Source organism: Mesoplodon bidens (assembly GCF_964165515.1).
Source record: "Mesoplodon bidens genome assembly, chromosome: 19".
Lineage (NCBI taxonomy): Eukaryota > Metazoa > Chordata > Mammalia > Artiodactyla > Ziphiidae > Mesoplodon > Mesoplodon bidens.
Genome location: NC_138179.1, coordinates 40,361,443 through 40,379,758, shown reverse-complemented (window position 1 = coordinate 40,379,758; position 18,316 = coordinate 40,361,443). Strand labels below are relative to the sequence as shown.

Below are 18,316 nucleotides of genomic sequence, written 5' to 3'. Positions count from 1 at the left end.
TTGGTTGGCATAATAGTCAAAAACCAGACTTTAAAAATGTACAGTAAACACAATAGCCAAAAGGTGGAAACAATCCAAGTGTCCACTGATGAATGAATCGATAAACAAATTATAGTGTGTATATCTATATACACACGCATACGTGGGATTATTCAACTTTAAAAAAGGAAAAAAACTTTTGACACGTTACAACATGAACGAACTGTGAAGACATTATGCTAAGTGAAATAGGCAAGTCACAAAAGGACAAACGTTGTGTAATTTCTCTTATGTGAGGTATCTAGAATAGTCAAATCTATAGAGACAGAAAGTAGAAAAGGGGTGGGGCGTGCCAGGGGAGGGGGGAGGGGGAGAGGGAGTTAGTGTCCAATGGGGACAGAACTTCCGCTTGGGAAGATGCAAATGTTCTGCAGACGGATGGTGGTGATGGCTGTACAACATGTGAATGTACTTAATACCACCGAACTGTACACTTGGAACTGGTTAAAATGGTAAATTTTATGTTACGTATATTTTACCACATAAAAAAAAGTACAAATCTACTCCACCTGAAAATTAGCAAATAAAGCCATACAAATAATTCAGTTAAGACCAGTTCAAGGAAGCACATGCTTGTTAATATAATTTTGGTATCACTAAATAAACTCAAGAACAGCAGTCTGGAGAAGCACATAAAGCAAACAGTCTCCTTTTAGTGTATGTTCAATCCTTCAAAAGAAAACAAAATGTAACAAGAGTCTCTCTTACACAACTGTTAAAGAATCTATCCTTTCAAAATTTTTAAATTAAAAAAAGTTATAACTGAAACCAACTTCCTTTCTTCCTATTCCATTTACTACAAACCAAATTAAGGACATCTAAACCAGTGGTCCTCAAACCTGAGCAGGCATCAGAACCATCTCCAGGGCTTGTGAAACCAGACTGCTGGGCCTGCCCCCAGAAATCCTGATTCAGTAGAGAGTCAGAATTTAGAACTGTTAGAATTTGCATTCTAAACCAACTTTGTGTTCAGTAAAATGAAGATAACATGCATTTGGGGAAGAGCTTTCTCAATATTAATAGCATATATCCTGCAATGCAACCATCTCTAAAATCAATTTACTTCTTAAAATATGTACCTGTAGCTTTTAGTTCTGGACTTGGTTTTTAAAACATATATAGGCATTAAGCTAGCAAAAAGAAAAACACACAGTTTATGATTAGGAACACCTTATGTTACAGAGTAACTTATTAAGAAAAAAAGAGTCATGCATCACCAACCTCTCAGGTTTAAACCTGTAGAGATCTCAAAAAGAAAATTAGAATACCATTCTAGCAGAGTCAAGAATTTTTTAATGAATTTTATGTTCTGTAGGAGAACCACAGGAACAAAATTTTTTATATACTTGGCATTCATTGCTATGGGAAAAAAGCCACTCAAACACCAAGTGATACAAAAACCAGGACACGTTTGTCCGTCAACTATAGTAATTATAGGCTTCAGTTCACTGAACATAAACTCTATTTTACTCACAAAAACCAATTTGTATCAGATTCCTTCAAAACATGATATAAGTATAAGCAGTAAATCCAACCAAAAGAGTATGTTCCAATGTGACCTTTTGTTGAAATTTTCACTGCCAGAAGCAGAGCAATGCAGGAAGCGAGAGCACGCATCCCAGGACTCGCTTATTCTTTAGACACATCAATTTCTGGGGCCTTCCTCTATGCTCAGGGTAAAAAGCAGAACATTTGGTTCCCACCCTCAAGATGCTCGAGTGTAAGGGAAGGTGACAAGCCTAGCGATCCCAGGAAGGCAGGGACCAGCGAGGTGACACTGGGACACCAGAGCCCAGAGCAGGAACCCCTCTGAGAACAGGATCTGACCGGTGAGAAGGATGGAGAAAGGCCCTCCAGGCACGAAGGCCAGGAAGCAGAACGGCACACTTGGGAAGCGGCCAGTGACCCCACAGAACTCGTGCAGGGAGCACATGAGGGTCTCGCCTGCGGAGACGAGGCTACGAGAAGACCTTAAGAGGCAGAAGGCAGAGGGCTCCGGGATGGAGCTAAAGGGTCTGAATTCGTCTCGGAGGTGAGGTGCAGCCACTTGAGAATTTTAAACTAGCAAGTGGCACGGTCAGATGTACAACTGGAAGCCTCGACGGCAGCAACCCCAAGAAAGAGCAGGTGGGGGAGACGGGGCTGAGGTGCAGAGCCCGCAGCAGGGCCTGGACGCGAGGGGACGAGCTGTGCTCTGAGGCTGAGCCAACAGGGCCAAAGGAGCAGATTCAGACCCAGGTCAGAAGACCTCCTCAACGGGAAGGGTCCAGCCGTCACCAGGGCTGAGTGGGGAGGGGGGCTGTCAGGGCTGTCTGGGTTCCGGGTCTGAGGGCTGGGCACGTGGCAGTGGCACTCATCAGAAGCAGCAGCTCGGAGGAAAAGTAGAGCTTTTCAGAGGAATTTTAGTGTGTGTGTGTGTGTGTGTGTGTGTGTGTTTTCTGTTGGTGTGCTCTTTGTGGGGCAGGAGGAAGATGTGGACTCTGTTTCAGATGTACTAAATCTGCCTTGAAATGGCCAGGTGGAGATGTCCTGGCAGGGAGCTGGCTGGAAATCTGGAAGCTCCTGCGTGTAGGATTCAGATAAGCTTTGAGAGCTTTGGTTTATAAAGCAGTTGAAGCCACGGGTTTAAATGAGGCTGCCCAGGAAGAGATGTCAGGTGAGAGAGAGCTGGATATTCCTAAAATAGCATTAATTACCAATTAAAACACCTGTGATGTCCAGAAAACACAAAATATTCAACTAGGGCATCTCAAAATAGCACAACAAGTTATCATTAGAGGAAGAGTCCATCTGTACCCAAGAAGGCAAGGAGGTGGGTGGAGTAACAAAGGGCGACCAGAGGGAAGGCCAGAGACCCGAGAGGAAGAGAGCTACCACCAGCCGTCTAATCAAACATGCGAGACATTTAGAACCGGACACTTGTCAATCACTCAGATCTGCACTATGCATGTGAACAGTGCACTAGGGATACTCTAGTGCAAAAGCATGTAGGAGAGATCTATGAAATACTCGTGGCGGACTTCAGAATGGAAAAAGGATTCAGTACATATCACTATATATATAGCAATTATCTTACAGAGTGATAATTACATAAACCTACATACGTACATACAAAAAACAAAAACAAAGCCAGTACTCCTAACGTCAAATTGTACCTTTCAAGAGAACTGTAATGAGATACATGCTTTCTGTTGCAACACGGAAAATTATTCCACTAGAAGTATATAAAATTGTCAGTTTCACTCTCGCACAGGTTAAAAATCAAGATAGAAGGATCAATTATCACACCTGCCAACGCAAATCCTCTCTTCAGTGAATTTCTCTGTGGGCACTTCCCCAACTAGACCGACATCCCTATCCGGGGCTCTAATGAAAGAAGCACAAACAAAGGACTGGCCAGCACCACTGCCCCCCACCCCCACCCCGCACCTCAGCAGTCCCCAAGCGCTCACAGCAGACCCTACATAGAAACCCTCTTAATCAGACCTGCCAATAAATTAACTCCTTTCAACTGCTCACTATAAACAGTAGGATCAATGAAGTGGGTTACAAAGTAACTATAAATGCAAAGACCCAGTTTAATTTGGGAAACAAATGTTTTGCATCCTGTTTGCAACTCAAAATTACAAAGGATAATCACCAGGACGAAAAAGGACCGGAGGTTTTAACCACTCACTTCAATCTCTATCAGCGAATGTTTAAACAGAGCTGCTAAAAAGATGAACTGATTGATCTGAGGCCTGTGTGTCCTCCCCGTGCCTATGTGCCGTAATGAACAATTAAATCAGCAAAAGGCTAAGGTAATTGAAAAGGACAAGTGACCCAGTTTCTGTAACAAAGCCATGGCAGGAAAGGAAACAAAGGAAAAGGAGGATGTAAGGGAACAGAGGAGGCTGAAGAAACATAATAACCAAACGCAAAGGTTTATTTGAAGCACGATCCAAACAAGTTATAAAAAGACATTGCTTAAGGGGCTTCCCTTGTGGCACAGTGGTTAAGAATCCGCCTGCCAATGCAAGGGACATGGGTTCGAGCCCTGGTCCGGGAAGATCCCACATGCTGCAGAACAACTAAGCCCATGTGCTGCCACTACTGAGCCTGCGCTCTAGAGCCTGCAAGCCACAGCTACTGAGCCCACGTGCCACAACTACTGAAGCCCGCTCGCCTAGAGCCCGTGCTCCGTAACAAGAAAAGCCACAGCAATGAGAAGCCTGCGCAAAGCAACAAAGAGTAGCCCCGCTCGCCGCAGCTGGAGAAAGCCCACACACAACAACAAAGACCCAACGCAGTCAAAAATAAATTAAATTTAAAAGAAAAAGACATTGTTTTAGACAGCTGAGACAGTCTGAACATGGACTTGCTATTGGATGACATCGGGGAATTATCAGTACTCTTGTCGGGTGGATAATGACATGGAGGTTACCTTTTAAAAAGAAAAAGGTCCTTATAGTTTGAGGTGCGTCCTGAAGTGTTTTGGGATGAATTAACAAGATGCCTGAAATTGGCTTTACATACACCAGCGGGGGAAAAAGTGGGGAGAGCAGATGAAACAAATTGGCAAAATGTTGATGCTTTTGGAGCTGGGCCATGGGTACCTTTCTCTCTACTTCTGTATGCTTGAAATTTTCCATAATACAGGGTTTACCTGTTTGTTTTTTTAGACAAAAACAGGTAAATCAAAGAGGCAAGGAGCTGAATCAGATCCTGCTTTATTTCTTCTTGAAATATCTCCTACTGAACCATAACTGTCTTCACCCTAGCACATTAAAAGTAATTCAGAGTGCATAATGTATTGGGAGAGTGGGTTTAAGAGAAAGGAAAATGCCTGGTTCTGTACAAAATAGTGTACAATGGAAGTACACTATAATTGCTCATTTTCAAAGATAAGCAAGTCTGACTACAATCCCAGCTTTGATTAAATGCAATAGCATTTACACTATGGTGTTCAAAAACTTGATAAATGAAAAGAGTACAATCTCCCCCACTAAAAACTGCCCAGGATCCTCAATATAACATTAGAGAAACTGGACCATTTCCCTTCACTCCTAGACTGAATAAAACTGGTTTTAAAGTTAGCGACCCCAAAATGCAGACTGCTTATTCCTTCGAGTAAAAACAAATTCTATTGCATATTAGGCTCACTGAAGATCTAACAATACCTCAATTAATGAAAAAGATGTATTTCAACATCACACCTAACCATCAGAAACTTGGAAACTACAAAAAGGCCCAGGGATAAAATCTAGGATGAGAGGAAGAGGATGTGCTTCGAAAAGAAAAGCAAAAGATGGAATGAAAATATTTCATAACTGAAATAAAGGTAAAAACCCAATATGCATGGGACTCAGGTCAGAGGAAGAAAATGAAATCAGAGGAAAGGGGACTGGGGCTCCCAATATCTTCAGGCAAGGAGGAAGGGGTGGGTGAACACACAGGGGCTTCAGGAGGCAGCCACCAGCCTCGGAGCAAGAAGGTAGAGCAAGACGGGCTCCGGCAGGACCCCAACCAACAGAGGAACAATCTGGAAACGGCTGCATGGGGGGGGCCTCCTTGGGAAGCGCTCTACTGCTGGGATCTCTGTGCACCTCGCCCCCGCCCCCGCCCCAGAAAGAGCCAACTTGATTGCCCTTGGTGTGAGGCTCCCCTCAGACTGCGCTGCGATACACGAGCCTACCCCAGGGTCCCCCACGTATCTCCCCAGCTGTCCTGATGTATAAACTGTGAATGGATGAAATAAAGCTTAAATATAAATACAAATGTCTATTTAATCTAAAAGAGACACACGTTCAGAGTTTATATGCCAGCATATGACTCTGCTGATTCATTTCACCTTGTATGTGGGAGCGGGACAGGGGCTGGCTGTCAGAAAGGGATGGGGGAGGCTGTGGATGCTTCCAGGCCCTGCCTCACCCACCGTCACGTCTGTGGTCTGCTTAGTTCTATCACGTCCTCACAACAGTCTCCACTAGTGACCGGCCTAGTCACTAGGTTACAGAGCACGTCCGTGGCAGGGCCCAGCTCTGCACCTAGTATCACAGCAAATCTCTTTCTCCTCCCTTCATCCTCTAGTCTTGGTGGGAAGACATGAGGTATCTGAGGAAAGAGAAAATGAACGGAAAAAAACAGAGAACAAAACAAACAAGAGAATGAAAAGAGCAGAAGCAAATGTTGTTCTGGGGGCCATTCAATCAGGAACCACACGCTTGCAAAGAGGGCTTTTTGGTTACTCAACCTGTAAAAGGGCATCACTTAAACTACTACGAAATTTGTCAAATGGGTTTTGCATAATTTATGAAGATGTTAAAAAAAAAAAGCCAACTTCATCACAAAAGGGCTTTGCTTCTAAGGGAGGCATTGGTTAACTGAAGGGTCAGAGCATGTTACTTCTTTTCCACAGGGAAAACATAAATCCCTTGTCTGAAGACAGGCCACAGATCCGAGCTTCAGCCACCAAACCCACTTCCCATATCCTCAATGAAAAGCTCAAGTGAACAAACAGACACCAGCTGATCAAAGATGTGTGAGTGCCCGCTATGTGCTTGGTACTGGAGGGAACTGGAGGGAACAAGGGAAAAAACAAAGCCTCTGCCCTCGAGAAACATACAAAATAGAGCATAAAAGAGACTAATCCCTGCCACTGACTGCACCATTAAGGAGGAGCCGGAGCAAAGGGAGAGAAGCACGAAGGGCTTCCGAGCAGCAGCAGGGAAGCGGGTGGGCCAGCAGAGGAAGATTAGACAGCGGGGGGGGGGGGGGGGGGGGGGGCGGGGGGGGGAAGGTGAGCAAGCATCCAACGCGGGGAAGGAAGTGTCAAAAGAAAGGGTGGGGGCAGGAAAAGACACCGAGTGGCAAAACAGGGACAGCACAGAATAGAGGTAAACATTCATGCTGGGAAGTCTGCATAATTACGAAATAAGCTTAAACAGAGAGGGTAGGACATGAAGGGCCCTGGAGAAAAAGCAACACAGTTTAGAACGGATATGACTGATAACAGAGGTCACCTCAACAGAGGGCTCACAAGTGGAAATAGTGTCTGGCAGGAGAACACAGTACGGACCAAAGGGAGGCACGTATAAGTAAGAAAATAACAGCTCTGGTCACACCCTCCAAAGGCTGGACCGAAGGCGGTGCTCAGGAGAGAAAGGGACAGAGATGTGACTTAAGGGCACAATCTAAAAGATACATCTGCTAGGGATACAGATGGCCAAGGGGGTCTGGGAGCACGATGACAGGATGCAGAGAACAGGGAGGGTGTGCAGGTGCGGAGAGGAGAGAGCGACGTGACCAAGTCCGTCGGACGACAGGAAGCCCGCTAGAAACGGGGCTGGACAAGGCAGCGACTCGTGGCACGGCACAGAGAGCAGTGGGGCCTCTCCTGTCACGCGCTCCAACTAGTCCCAATGGCAGCTGTCCCCAGACAAGAAAAGGATCAGAGACAGGTCCTCGCCTCCCCCGCCACCGTGACCACAGCGGCCTCAGCCCGTGCCCCGACCCCCTGCCTCTGCACTTTACTCTGTTCCATGGACTCTCTCTCCTTTGTCCTCCCTCTGTATCCTTTATGAAGGGGCCGTGAACACCAGGAGGGAGAAAGCTGAAAGTTTTAACATTTATATTTTACCTCAGAAATTTCAAAATGAAACACTCAAACCCAAGCATCTCGGAACCACGCCTCCCACCTTAAGTCCCTTCTCTGCGGGCACCTCACTAGGCCCGGGTGAGACCACAGATCCCTGAAGGCACAATCCATTGGAATGTTGTTCACTGATTAAGTTCTCCTCCCACAAGTCAGGCAGAGCAGCCCCAGGAAATGTTTCTGGTTGAGCTTGGAAAGGTCACAGACATCTCCAAGGACAAGAACCCTCATAACACATTCCAGGATACACATTATGATAAAAAGAACACCAAACTCTCTACCTCAGCTAACTGTGCAAGCTTTAACTTCTCTGAGGCTCAGACACCTCACCCTCAAAGGGGGCTGAGCTGGGGGACTTCCCAACTCACTGAAGCACCAACAATTGTTTCTGGGCTCACATCTAACAACAGAATGTCCCTCAGTTGCCACAAATGCCTCCTGAAACACCTTCACTTCAGTTCTGTTTCTTTACCATTAACATTTACACGATTTCTTAATTCACCCGTATATTGACCCCAAAACAAATCATCAGTTGTCATTAAATCAATCAAAATCAATTAACATACTTGATACCCACTGTATACCTACTGACACAGGCACTTCCTACCTCAGCATATCCTGGCAATCCTAAATTACGACAAAACTCTTGGTTAAAACAAAGGCCTTAACTGAACGGAACAGCATCTCCTCCAGCAGTCATCACAGGACCCTGTAAATTAGGACCTGGATCCACCTGTCAATACCACAAGCTGATCACCTGACGAACACTTCCGTCACTGTCACATGCTGTGATTACTGAAGCACAATCACTTTTTGAGGTTCTCAAAAATATTTCTGTTGAAGCTATAGCTCCGTTCTTGCATTAACTATATACCTCTTTGCTCATCCTGAATGAAATGAAAAGAACGTTTTTAAAGTAACTCTTTTATACCACTGTTTTTCATCAATAAGAGAAAAAACAGAGCAAGGAAAATACTGAGGGTTTTATGTTGTGCAATTACAATCAGAAAAGCTGCAAGTGACACCACAAAAATCACTACAGGCTTAACGAACATTCAAGTCTGTACCTAATTCTGGAAGGAAAAAGGTAACATATTTCATTTTCAGAATAAAAAATAATTTCTAACAACTCAAAAAAAATTTACTACTGCTTAAAACAAAAGCAAGTGAAAAATCAGTTAATTTTAAAAGATTGAGGGGTGGCTGAGAATTTCAATTTCAATTTCTTCTGTAAAACCATGCATAAAAGTGGCAAGGCAAACTGTACCATTTTGAAAACTGTAAAGAAAGGAAAATAAGGAAGCTGAACATTAGACAATCAAAATACCTCTTTATTAAAGCTAGTGTCTGCATAAGAGATTAGTCTTTGCCTCAAATGATCAGGGTTGATCAAGATTTTAAAATTGTCCTTAGCGTTCTGGAAAACATAAGACACCAGTCTCAGGCCTGCCCGCTCCACCCCCGGGCACCTCCCGGGCTCACTGCCCTCCACGGCCACACACCAATCCCCCAGTGCCACCAGCCCCTGCCAACCGAAAAGGGATAGGTGACCAAGCCCCACAAGGAATCCACAGGCCGGCCAGCAACCGACTTCCTGGGCCCAGGGGGAAGGACCAGATCTAATCTCTCTAGAATCTGAACTAGGAAATGTGACAAGAACCGGTCACTTAGAAACTGAAAGAAGGCAACAAGAAATGCCACAAAGGCAAACTGGAGCCAGAGGGGTTATGACCAGCTGAAAAAGCACAGGAGTTGAAGCCGCAGAGGAGGGAAAGGCAGCCTGTTGGTGGTGGGGGGAGAGGCAGATGGAGGAGGCGGAGCCCGGGGCGGGGGCAGGAGGTGGCGGGGGCAGTTCCGGGGACAACTGCTGCCGGGAACCACCCGCTGATGCGGGGCTCTTGGAGCTCAGCCCTGCCAGCTCGCATTCCTGGATTTCTGCGCGATCTCATCGCACACAGCATGTGTTCCACCGACAATACCCCCTCTCAGGCCGGAGTGGGCCTCTACTGCTTGTGACCAAATGCCAAACCAGCACCCAGAACATGAAACAGGAAGCAAGCCTTTCTGATAAGCCCTAGACATAAAATACTGAACAGTCCTAGTATTGAAGGAACATACAGAACTAAAAAGTACCCCCCCAACAACAACAAAAAACCCAAACCTCACACCTGACAGAGAAGGGGCACAAGGGAACTTTCTGAAGTAATGGATGGAAACGTTCTGCATCTTGTCAGAGATGCGTGTCACTCTTTTTTTTTTTTTTTTTTTTTTTTTGCGGTACGCGGGCCTCTCACTGTTGTGGCCTCTCCCGTTGTGGAGCACAGGCTCCAGACGCGCAGGCTCAGCGGCCATGGCTCACGGGCCCAGCCGCTCCGCGGCATGTGGGATCTTCCCGGACCGGGGCACGAACCCGTGTCCCCTGCATCGGCAGGCGGACTCTCAACCACTGCACCTCCAGGGAAGCCCGCGTGTCACTCTTTAGTCAAAACTGATCAAACTATAAACCTGTGACCATTTCACTGTCTATAAATTATACATCAATTTAAAAAACAGACGCCCTAAATCTAAATTGTTCCCTTGAGAAGACTTGAGTTTTGTTTTGTTTTGTTTTCCAAAACTAAATTGATCTGGATAAATCTCACAAACAATGCTGAGCAGGAAGAAGCCATATGCAAAAACACCTGAATTTCTATTTATACACGGAACAGACACAGAGAAATTCATTTCCACGTCATAGTCAGAGTAGGGGCTAACTATGCGAGACCGGGAGGAGCCCAGAGGGGCTCTCGTCGGGCTGGAAGGCTCTGGTTTCTCATCGCGGTTCAGACTGACACTTTCATCAGGGCATACTTCATGACAGAGGCATATTCCTGTACATCCACTTATATTACACCTTAACAATAACACAAAAGAGAAGGGAAAGGAAAGAATACCTTATACTAATCTAAAAGGGATTGGCAAAAAGTTTGTTTTGGGTTCTGGGGGGATTTTTTGGCCTCTAGTGAAATGCTTATTTTGAACCAAACTCTTTAGGCAGTAACAAAGAAAATTAAGACTTTAGTTACCCCATTTGTAGAATTCTAATATGACTCATGAATTTGATATTAGCGGAGGAAATTCATTCATCAGAGTCCTTAGAATCTGGTAAATTAAACTCCATCCTATAGTGAATTCATCCATAATCTAAATGAGCAGCAGAGGGGAAAAAACCACTCTCCACATCCCTTTTCTACTTTAACAAACAAAAAAAGAGCAAAATCCAGAGGAAGAATTATTTAGTCACAATCCCACTTCTGTGTTTTCAAATGGAATTTCAACTGAAATTCATACATTACCCTGAGGTGAATTATTTTAAAATAAACATGCTGATTTTGATTTTCAGAGACTTATAGTTTAAAAACATTTCACAAACTCGATAAAGTTCAAAAGCATAAAAACAGAACAAGTAAAAGTGGAGCAACAGGTCACCAAATTTGAATACCTAAAAAAATAAGAAGCTGAAGAGTAAACTGAAAAGTACTTACAGCCATAATTAATTCAAAGGGGTGTTTATACACCCTCACTGGTGACTGGTATTTTTGCACCATGATTGCAGTAAAACAGCAATCCTCTCACACCTGCAAAACACAAACATTTGTGATAAATAAACATGATGTGGAAAAAATTAAATCTGCATTTACACAACATACTACAGTCTAAGGAATCTCAGTGGGTCGTAATTCTATGCACGCAAAAGTCAAGACGAGGCTTAATTATAGAAGGACAAGGGAAGACGATAAAGACAGTAAGAAAAGGTGAAGAAAGCCCAAGTGGAGTGAGGGAAGCAGCTCTGGTCTGAGGACTGCTCCACTGCCCTACCTGTCTCACCGCCTCTCCCCGGGCTGCCCTGGGTCCTTCCCAGCAGTGAAATGTCATGATTCCATTATTCTGATAACCCATACAATTAGTTCTTGAATCATTTTCTCTTCAACAACTCCCATTAGAAGCCAAATAAAAATGGTGGCACTTCAAGATATTAAGCCCAGGACACACAAAAATAAAAGTGGAAAAAAACACTAGTGTGTCTCAAATTATGGGATATTCCTCAAAAGCTATTTTCAAAGGAAACTTGTCAATCCCCATTTTCTAAGTGCAAGACCACAACTTCAGGGACTTCCCTGGTGGTCCAGTGGTAAAGAATCTGCCTTCCAATGCACGGGAGGTGGGTTCCATCCCTGGTCGGGGAACTAGCATCCCATGGGCCGCGAGGCAACTAAGCCCACGCACCACAACTACTGAGCCCGCATGCCACAACTAGAGAGAGAAAACCCGCACGCCGCAGCTAGAGAGAAGCCCACGCACCGCAACAAAGATCCCGCATGCCACAACTAAGATCCCACGCAGCCAAGAATTTAATTTATTTATTTATTTATTTATTATTATTATTATTATTTTAAAAAGACAACTTCAGGGATCTATCTTCAGATGGCAGAGACACCACCAAGCACTCTGGCTAGAGGCTCCACTGACTTCTCCAGCCTCAAATAGCTGTAATATCAGGAAGCAATCAACTAAGTGCTGAAGCCTACTTCAAAGTCAGGAATCCTCCTGCCAGGGACACATTTACACACTGGCCCCAGCCTACCTGGATTTTTCTGAAAACACACTTTTATTTGGAGTCCTCTATGGGACTTCACTTCCCTATTTAAAAGGGAGGAAGAAAAATAAATCCAAAGAGCCTACCTGTCCTGCCGAAGATAATCATTAAGAATGTTATTTTATGCTGAATATGGTGAGAGGATATTCAGAAGTACAAAATGTAATATCCTCAAGGAGTCCAAAGTCTAGCTGTAAAAAAAGAAAACTTTACGAAGGTATGTTTTATATCATAAGATTGCTACCTATATTATTACATTTAAACAGGTCTGGAACCTCCTCTGGTATGTTTCGCATATCTCTCAGAGAGAACAGGTTCTGGCGGAAAACAGCCATATATGGCACTCTGAAAACTGCTGAAGAATAACTCTGGGAGACCTCAAGCAAGTCATTTGACTTCCCCCGGACTCAGATCCACCTCTGCAAAGCGAGGTTTGGGGTGAGATAATCTTAAAAGACTTCCAGCTCTAAAATCATGAGACTCAGAGACAAACTCCTGAATCCACCACAATCAACTGGAATGCTGTCATTAATCTTGATTCTGGGACTGGCAGGTCCTGGTGCGCTGAGACCGCGTTCTATTTAGTTTTGCCAACCTGATAATGCTGGTGCACAGCAGGAATTCAACAACCTTTTAAATTTTTAATTAGGAAAATTAATTTTAGGGTATCTCCCACAGAAGAAGAGGGTGATTACGGGGTATCAAAAGGGGTGGGGGGAGAATGTAAAAAAAAAAAAAAAAAAGGAATGCTCGGTTAAGACTCGGTAACACCCATTCGGGATTCCACTGCCCGGCAGAACCCAAAGCGACTACGCTCAAGAACCTGCTAATTCACGAGCTTCTGAACTCCTGCCAGTTCCCAGCTTCCGATGCTCTGGTCCAAAGAAACGTCCTACGTGGGAATCCGGAGTTACAACCGCCAAGTGGCACCGTGGACCAGGGCAACCTCTACTGCATGACAATCGGTGCTTAAAAATTGGCCAATGGCCAGACTCAGTGAGTCCACCCCGAGCAGGCTCAAGGGGCAGCCGGGCCCTCCGCTCGATCCGGGGGTCCGGCGCGGCGGCCCCTCGGGCCCCCAGCCCCGGCCGACCCGGGGAGGTGCGCCAGAGGCCGGCTGGGACCCCAAACTCCGCTCCCCCAGGAGGGGTCCCGGGTGGGAATATCTGCGGGTGGGGGCGGGGAGGGGGCGACCAATACAGTAGGAGCGGCGCGGGGGGCGGCGGGCCGGAGGCGGGCGGGAAGACAGTCCACTCCCGAGTCGGGGAGCCGGGGGGAGCCGAGGGGCCGGGGAAGGGCAGGCAAGGCGGGGAGGCGGACGCGAGAGCCTCGCGCCTCCCAGAGGGGCCGGGCCGGGGGCGCGCTCGGAGCCCGCCACGGAGACGCGCGCCTACCTCTTGTCAGAAGGGCCGGGCCGGGGACGCGGGGCGGCGGGGGGTGCTCATGCCGGCGGCTCCGCGGCGCCGTCGCCGTTCCACTGCAGGCGGCGGCAGCTCAGCCGCCGGTTCCGGGGAGTGGGCCGTGGGGCGGGAGCCGGAGGGGCCCGGCGAGGCTCCAGTGGTTGTTACGGGTGACGGGGAGGGCGGGGCCGAGAGAAGGGGCACGCGTGCGCGAAAGCGGCCGAGGGGCGGAGGCAGGAGCTACGACGGTTGCTAGGAAGGGGGGAGGGGTGACAACCTGGCCGAGCCGAGCTGCGCAGGCGCCAACTCCAGGCCGGCGGGCGTGGGAGGAGCTCGGAGTAGGCGTCGGCCCAGAAGCAAGGCAGGTCTGCCCAAAGGCGCTTGGCCGCCCCCAGATTTGCGTCACGGGGCGGTCCTAGTGTGATGGGCGGGGCTCGCGAGTAACGGGGCGGAGGCTGCCGAGACACAAAAGGGGCGTCCAGCAGTGGCCCCGGGGCCTTCCGCTGATTTGGAACTGGGAAGTCTACGAGGCATCAAAATAGCTGGGGCCTTCCGGCTTTGCGGGGGCCCAGGGCCGGGCTGTTCTGTCTGATCGGCGCAGGAGGCTCCCCGTACTTCCTCATCTTTTGTTGACTTCTGCGGTGCCCTGACCACATTCTCGCCGAGTAATGTAGATGAGGCAAACGCCAGGGCTGGGGAGGGGCTGGGTGGGACCCAGCAGCATCTTGTCACGTCCGGGCTGTTCGATGGACCTAAGACAAGTGGATCTGGCGTTTTGGCAAGAGCTCCAACTTTGAAGCACAAGTGTGATACACACTGAGACATTTAGGGGTTCTTAAGAGGAGCTAATGACTAGAGGACAGCACGCATGTCCACCCACACAAGGATGGTTTTATAGCCAACATACAGTTTCTCCATCCATGTCACTGTTGTTCCGTTTGCGTTAGTCACCCTCGGTGGCTGTGCATTTGACGCTGCCAGTGCACAGCACATTTTTGGAACAGTTTCGGAATTTCCTTCACGGCCAGTTTGCCAGCCACACAAGAAAATCATTCATTACTTGATCACACCTTGTTTTTCACCTCAAACCATCATTTTCCAGCTTGATCACCCACCCTGCTTACTAGACTCAGCTAGGGCTGGCTTTTGCCTGTTTGTGAAAATCACATCCACCTTCAAAAGATGGTCCGAGAGGGCTTCCCTGGTGGCGCAGTGGTTAATAAGAGTCCGCCTGCCGATGCAGAGGACACGGGTTCGTGCCCCGGTCTGGGAAGATCCCACATGCCGCGGAGCGGCTGGGCCCGTGAGCCATGGCCGCTGAGCCTGTGCGTCCGGAGCCTGTGCTCCGCAACGGGAGAGGCCACAACAGTGAGAGGCCCGCGTACCGGAAAAAAAAAAAAAGATGGTCCGAGAAAGAGACAGCCCAGTAAACAGCAGCACTTAGGAAATGGTCTCGCCCCAAAATTGACCTGATCTGATAAGCCTTTAGATGGCAACGGCCAATTTACAAGAAATAGGAACAGAGCAACATCTTAAATAATACCAGGAGGAAATAATTAGCCAAACATAAATCATGGGAAATACTGCATGACAAACACATTCCTTATCAAAGTACAAAGGAAAAAATGGGGAAAGGGCCACACCATAGATCAAAAGAGATTGAGAGGGCTTCCCTGGTGGCACAGTGGTTGAGAGTCCGCCTGCCGATGCGGGGGCACACGGGTTCGTGACCCGGTCCGGGAAGATCCCACATGCCGCGGAGCGGCTAGGTAGGCCCGTGAGCCATGGCCGCTGAGCCTGCGCTTCCGGAGCCTGTGCTCCGCAACCGGAGAGGCCACAACGGTGAGAGGCCTGCGTACCGCAAAAAAAAAAAAAAAAAGAAATTTATTGAGCCATACACTTATATTTGTTTGCTCTTTTATGTATATATTATACTTCAATTAAAAATTTTTTCACAGTTAAAAGTACATTGTTGAAAAATCCAAACTGTAAAAATCATCACCTGCCATTATTACATTAACATTTAAATAAATAGGCATTTTTAACAAACATTTAGACACTCAAAAACTGAAAAAAAAAGAGAGCAGGATTTATAAATACATAAATACCCACGCATACTTTTAGAATGAAAGCTACTGGAAGAATGAGACTTTTTTTTTTTTAATTTATCTAGGCTGCACCAGGTCTTAGTTGCAGCACGGAATCTTCGTTGCGGCATGCGGGATCTTTAGTTGCGGCATGCATGTGGGATCTAGTTCCCTCACCAGAGATCGAACCCGGGCCCCCTGCATTGGAAGCATGGAGTCTTACCCACTGGACCACCAGGGATGTCCCAGAATGAGACTTTTTAAAACGCCAATCTAGACAAGATTTTCTTCCATTCCAATGCCTCTTTCCTACACGTTGGTGATACCAAGAGCTTAAGAGAGCCATTGTTGTCAATGTCAGCATTCATGCCAGCCTCCTGTTCCAGTCTGCAGCTGATGATGAAAATGTGATGAATCTTCTGCCTTAGCTTTGATGCTATTTCATTAATTCACTTCTGGTAGTAAACTGTGACTGGTCTGCCACTTCAACGCCATCAGCCATTTCCATCACGTTGTCTAAAACATCTTTGTTGTAACTGCAACCCAGGGAGAAGTGGTTGGCCCAGACCATGGAGAGGGACAGCAGCGGTAGCTGCTGGGTGGGTCGCGGTAGTCGGACAGGTGACACAGGATGAATTCCATGTGGACCTTCCATTGCTTCTCGCTCTCTAAGTGGGAGAATTGCTCCCTGAAGTTGGTTGCCTGCCACACCCCTGAAAGCAGCTCCTCCGCCGTGGTGCCCGCCCTTCAATTAAAATTTCTAAAAAAAAAAAAAAACCCAGATACTTGAGGTAGCAACCAATTGCAATATATGAACTTTATTTCCATCTTGATTTTAATAAAATAGTAAAAGAAACTTTTATGAAACAGGGAAGCTTAAACATTATTAACAATAAATTATTATTGACAAACAACAAGGTCTGACTATAGCACAGAGAACTATGCAATATCCTGGGATAAACCCTAATGGAAAAGAATATTTTTAAAAAGGTATATATATGTATAACTGAATCACTTTGCTATACGGCAGTAATTAACACAACATTGTAAATCAACTGTACGTCAATAAAAAATAACTAAAACATTATTATTAATTGTTTAAGTGGGATAATGGTATTATGGCTAATATTGATATCTCTTAAAGAAGCCTTCTCTTTTTAGGAATACACGCTGAAATATTTGGGGGTGAAATGATGTGGTCTCTGGGATTAGTGTCAGAATAATCCAGATGGGGAAGGCCCTAGATGAAATAAGGTTGGTTGTAAATTGATCATTGTTTATTATATTACTCTGTACACTTTTGTATGTGCTTGAAGTTACCTATAGGAAAATATTTTTAACAGAAAAGATGGTTTGTCACCACTGAGGATGACAAATCATAGCATAATCACAAATGAGGTATTGAAAAATGTCTCAAGAAAATAAGATACACAAACAATAATCCCAGGGCCTGACCTGGATCACATGCCCATCCCTGAACCAATCTTTCGATCAGGGGATCCAGAGTTCTCACTTTGCAGTTCTGGGTCATGTGATCTTAACATCTTTATTGGAGTATAATTGCTTTATATTGTTGTGTTAGTTTCTGCTGTATAACAAAGTGAATCAGCTATATGTATACATATATCCCCACGTCCCCTCCCTCTTGCGTCTCCCTCCCACTCTCCCTATCCCACCCCTCTAGGTGGTCACAAAGCACGGAGCTGATCTCCCTGTGCTATGCAGCTACTTCCCACTAGCTATCTGTTTTACATTCGGTAGTGTATATATGTCCATGCTACTTCCTCACTTCGTCCCAGCTTACCCTTCCCCCCGCCCCGTGTCCTCAAGTCCATTCTTTACGTCTGCGTCTTTACTCCTGTCCTGCCCCTAGGTTCATGAGAACCTTTTTTTTTTTTTTAGATTCCATATATATGCGTTAGCATATGGTATTTGTTTTTGTCTTTCTGAATTACTTCACTCTGTATCACAGACTCTAGGTACATCCACCTCACTACAAAAAACTCAATTTCGTTTCTTTTTATGACTGAGTAATATTCAATTGTATATATGTGCCACATCTTCTTTATCCATTCATCTTTCGATGGACACTTAGGTTGCTTCCATGTTCTGGCTATTGTAAATGGTGCTGCAGTGAACATTGTGGTACATGACTCTTTTTGAATTATGGTTTTCTCAGGGTATATGCCCAATAGTAGGATTGCTAGGTCATATGGTAGTTCTGTTTTTAGTTTTTTAAGGAACCGCCATACTACAAATAGTATCTTTATTTTATTTTTTTTAGAACATTCAAACATTTTTTTTAATATATGGCAAAATTTTAAAGTCTGATAATTTTTGTTTTGGGGGGTTTTTTTAATTAATTTTTATTGGCGTATAGTTGATTTACAATGTTGTGTTAGTTTCAGGTGTACAGCAAAGTGAATTGGTTATACATATACATATATCCACTCTTTTTAAAGTTCTTTTCCCATATAGGTCATTATAGAGTATTGAGTAGAGTTCCCTGTGCTATACAGTA

General features: G+C 45.7%; 1 protein-coding gene across 2 annotated transcripts in view; it reads right to left on the bottom strand.

Moving 5' to 3' along the window:
* The window catches only part of SEC14L1 (SEC14 like lipid binding 1), a 52,386-nt gene extending 38,511 nt beyond the window's left edge, over nt 1–13,875 (bottom strand). Inside the window, exons 1-3 of one of the 2 annotated variants that reach the window (XM_081219473.1) lie at nt 13,703–13,875; nt 12,395–12,499; nt 11,197–11,289 (exon numbers count right to left, since the gene is read on the bottom strand). In XM_081219473.1, the coding sequence (XP_081075599.1) occupies nt 11,197–11,259 (63 nt within the window). In that variant the 5' untranslated portion in view covers nt 11,260–11,289; nt 12,395–12,499; nt 13,703–13,875. The remainder of the gene's footprint in view (nt 1–11,196; nt 11,290–12,394; nt 12,500–13,702) is intronic. The other variant, XM_081219472.1, reaches the window with a different exon arrangement.
* Nucleotides 13,876–18,316: the final 4,441 nt, after the last annotated feature.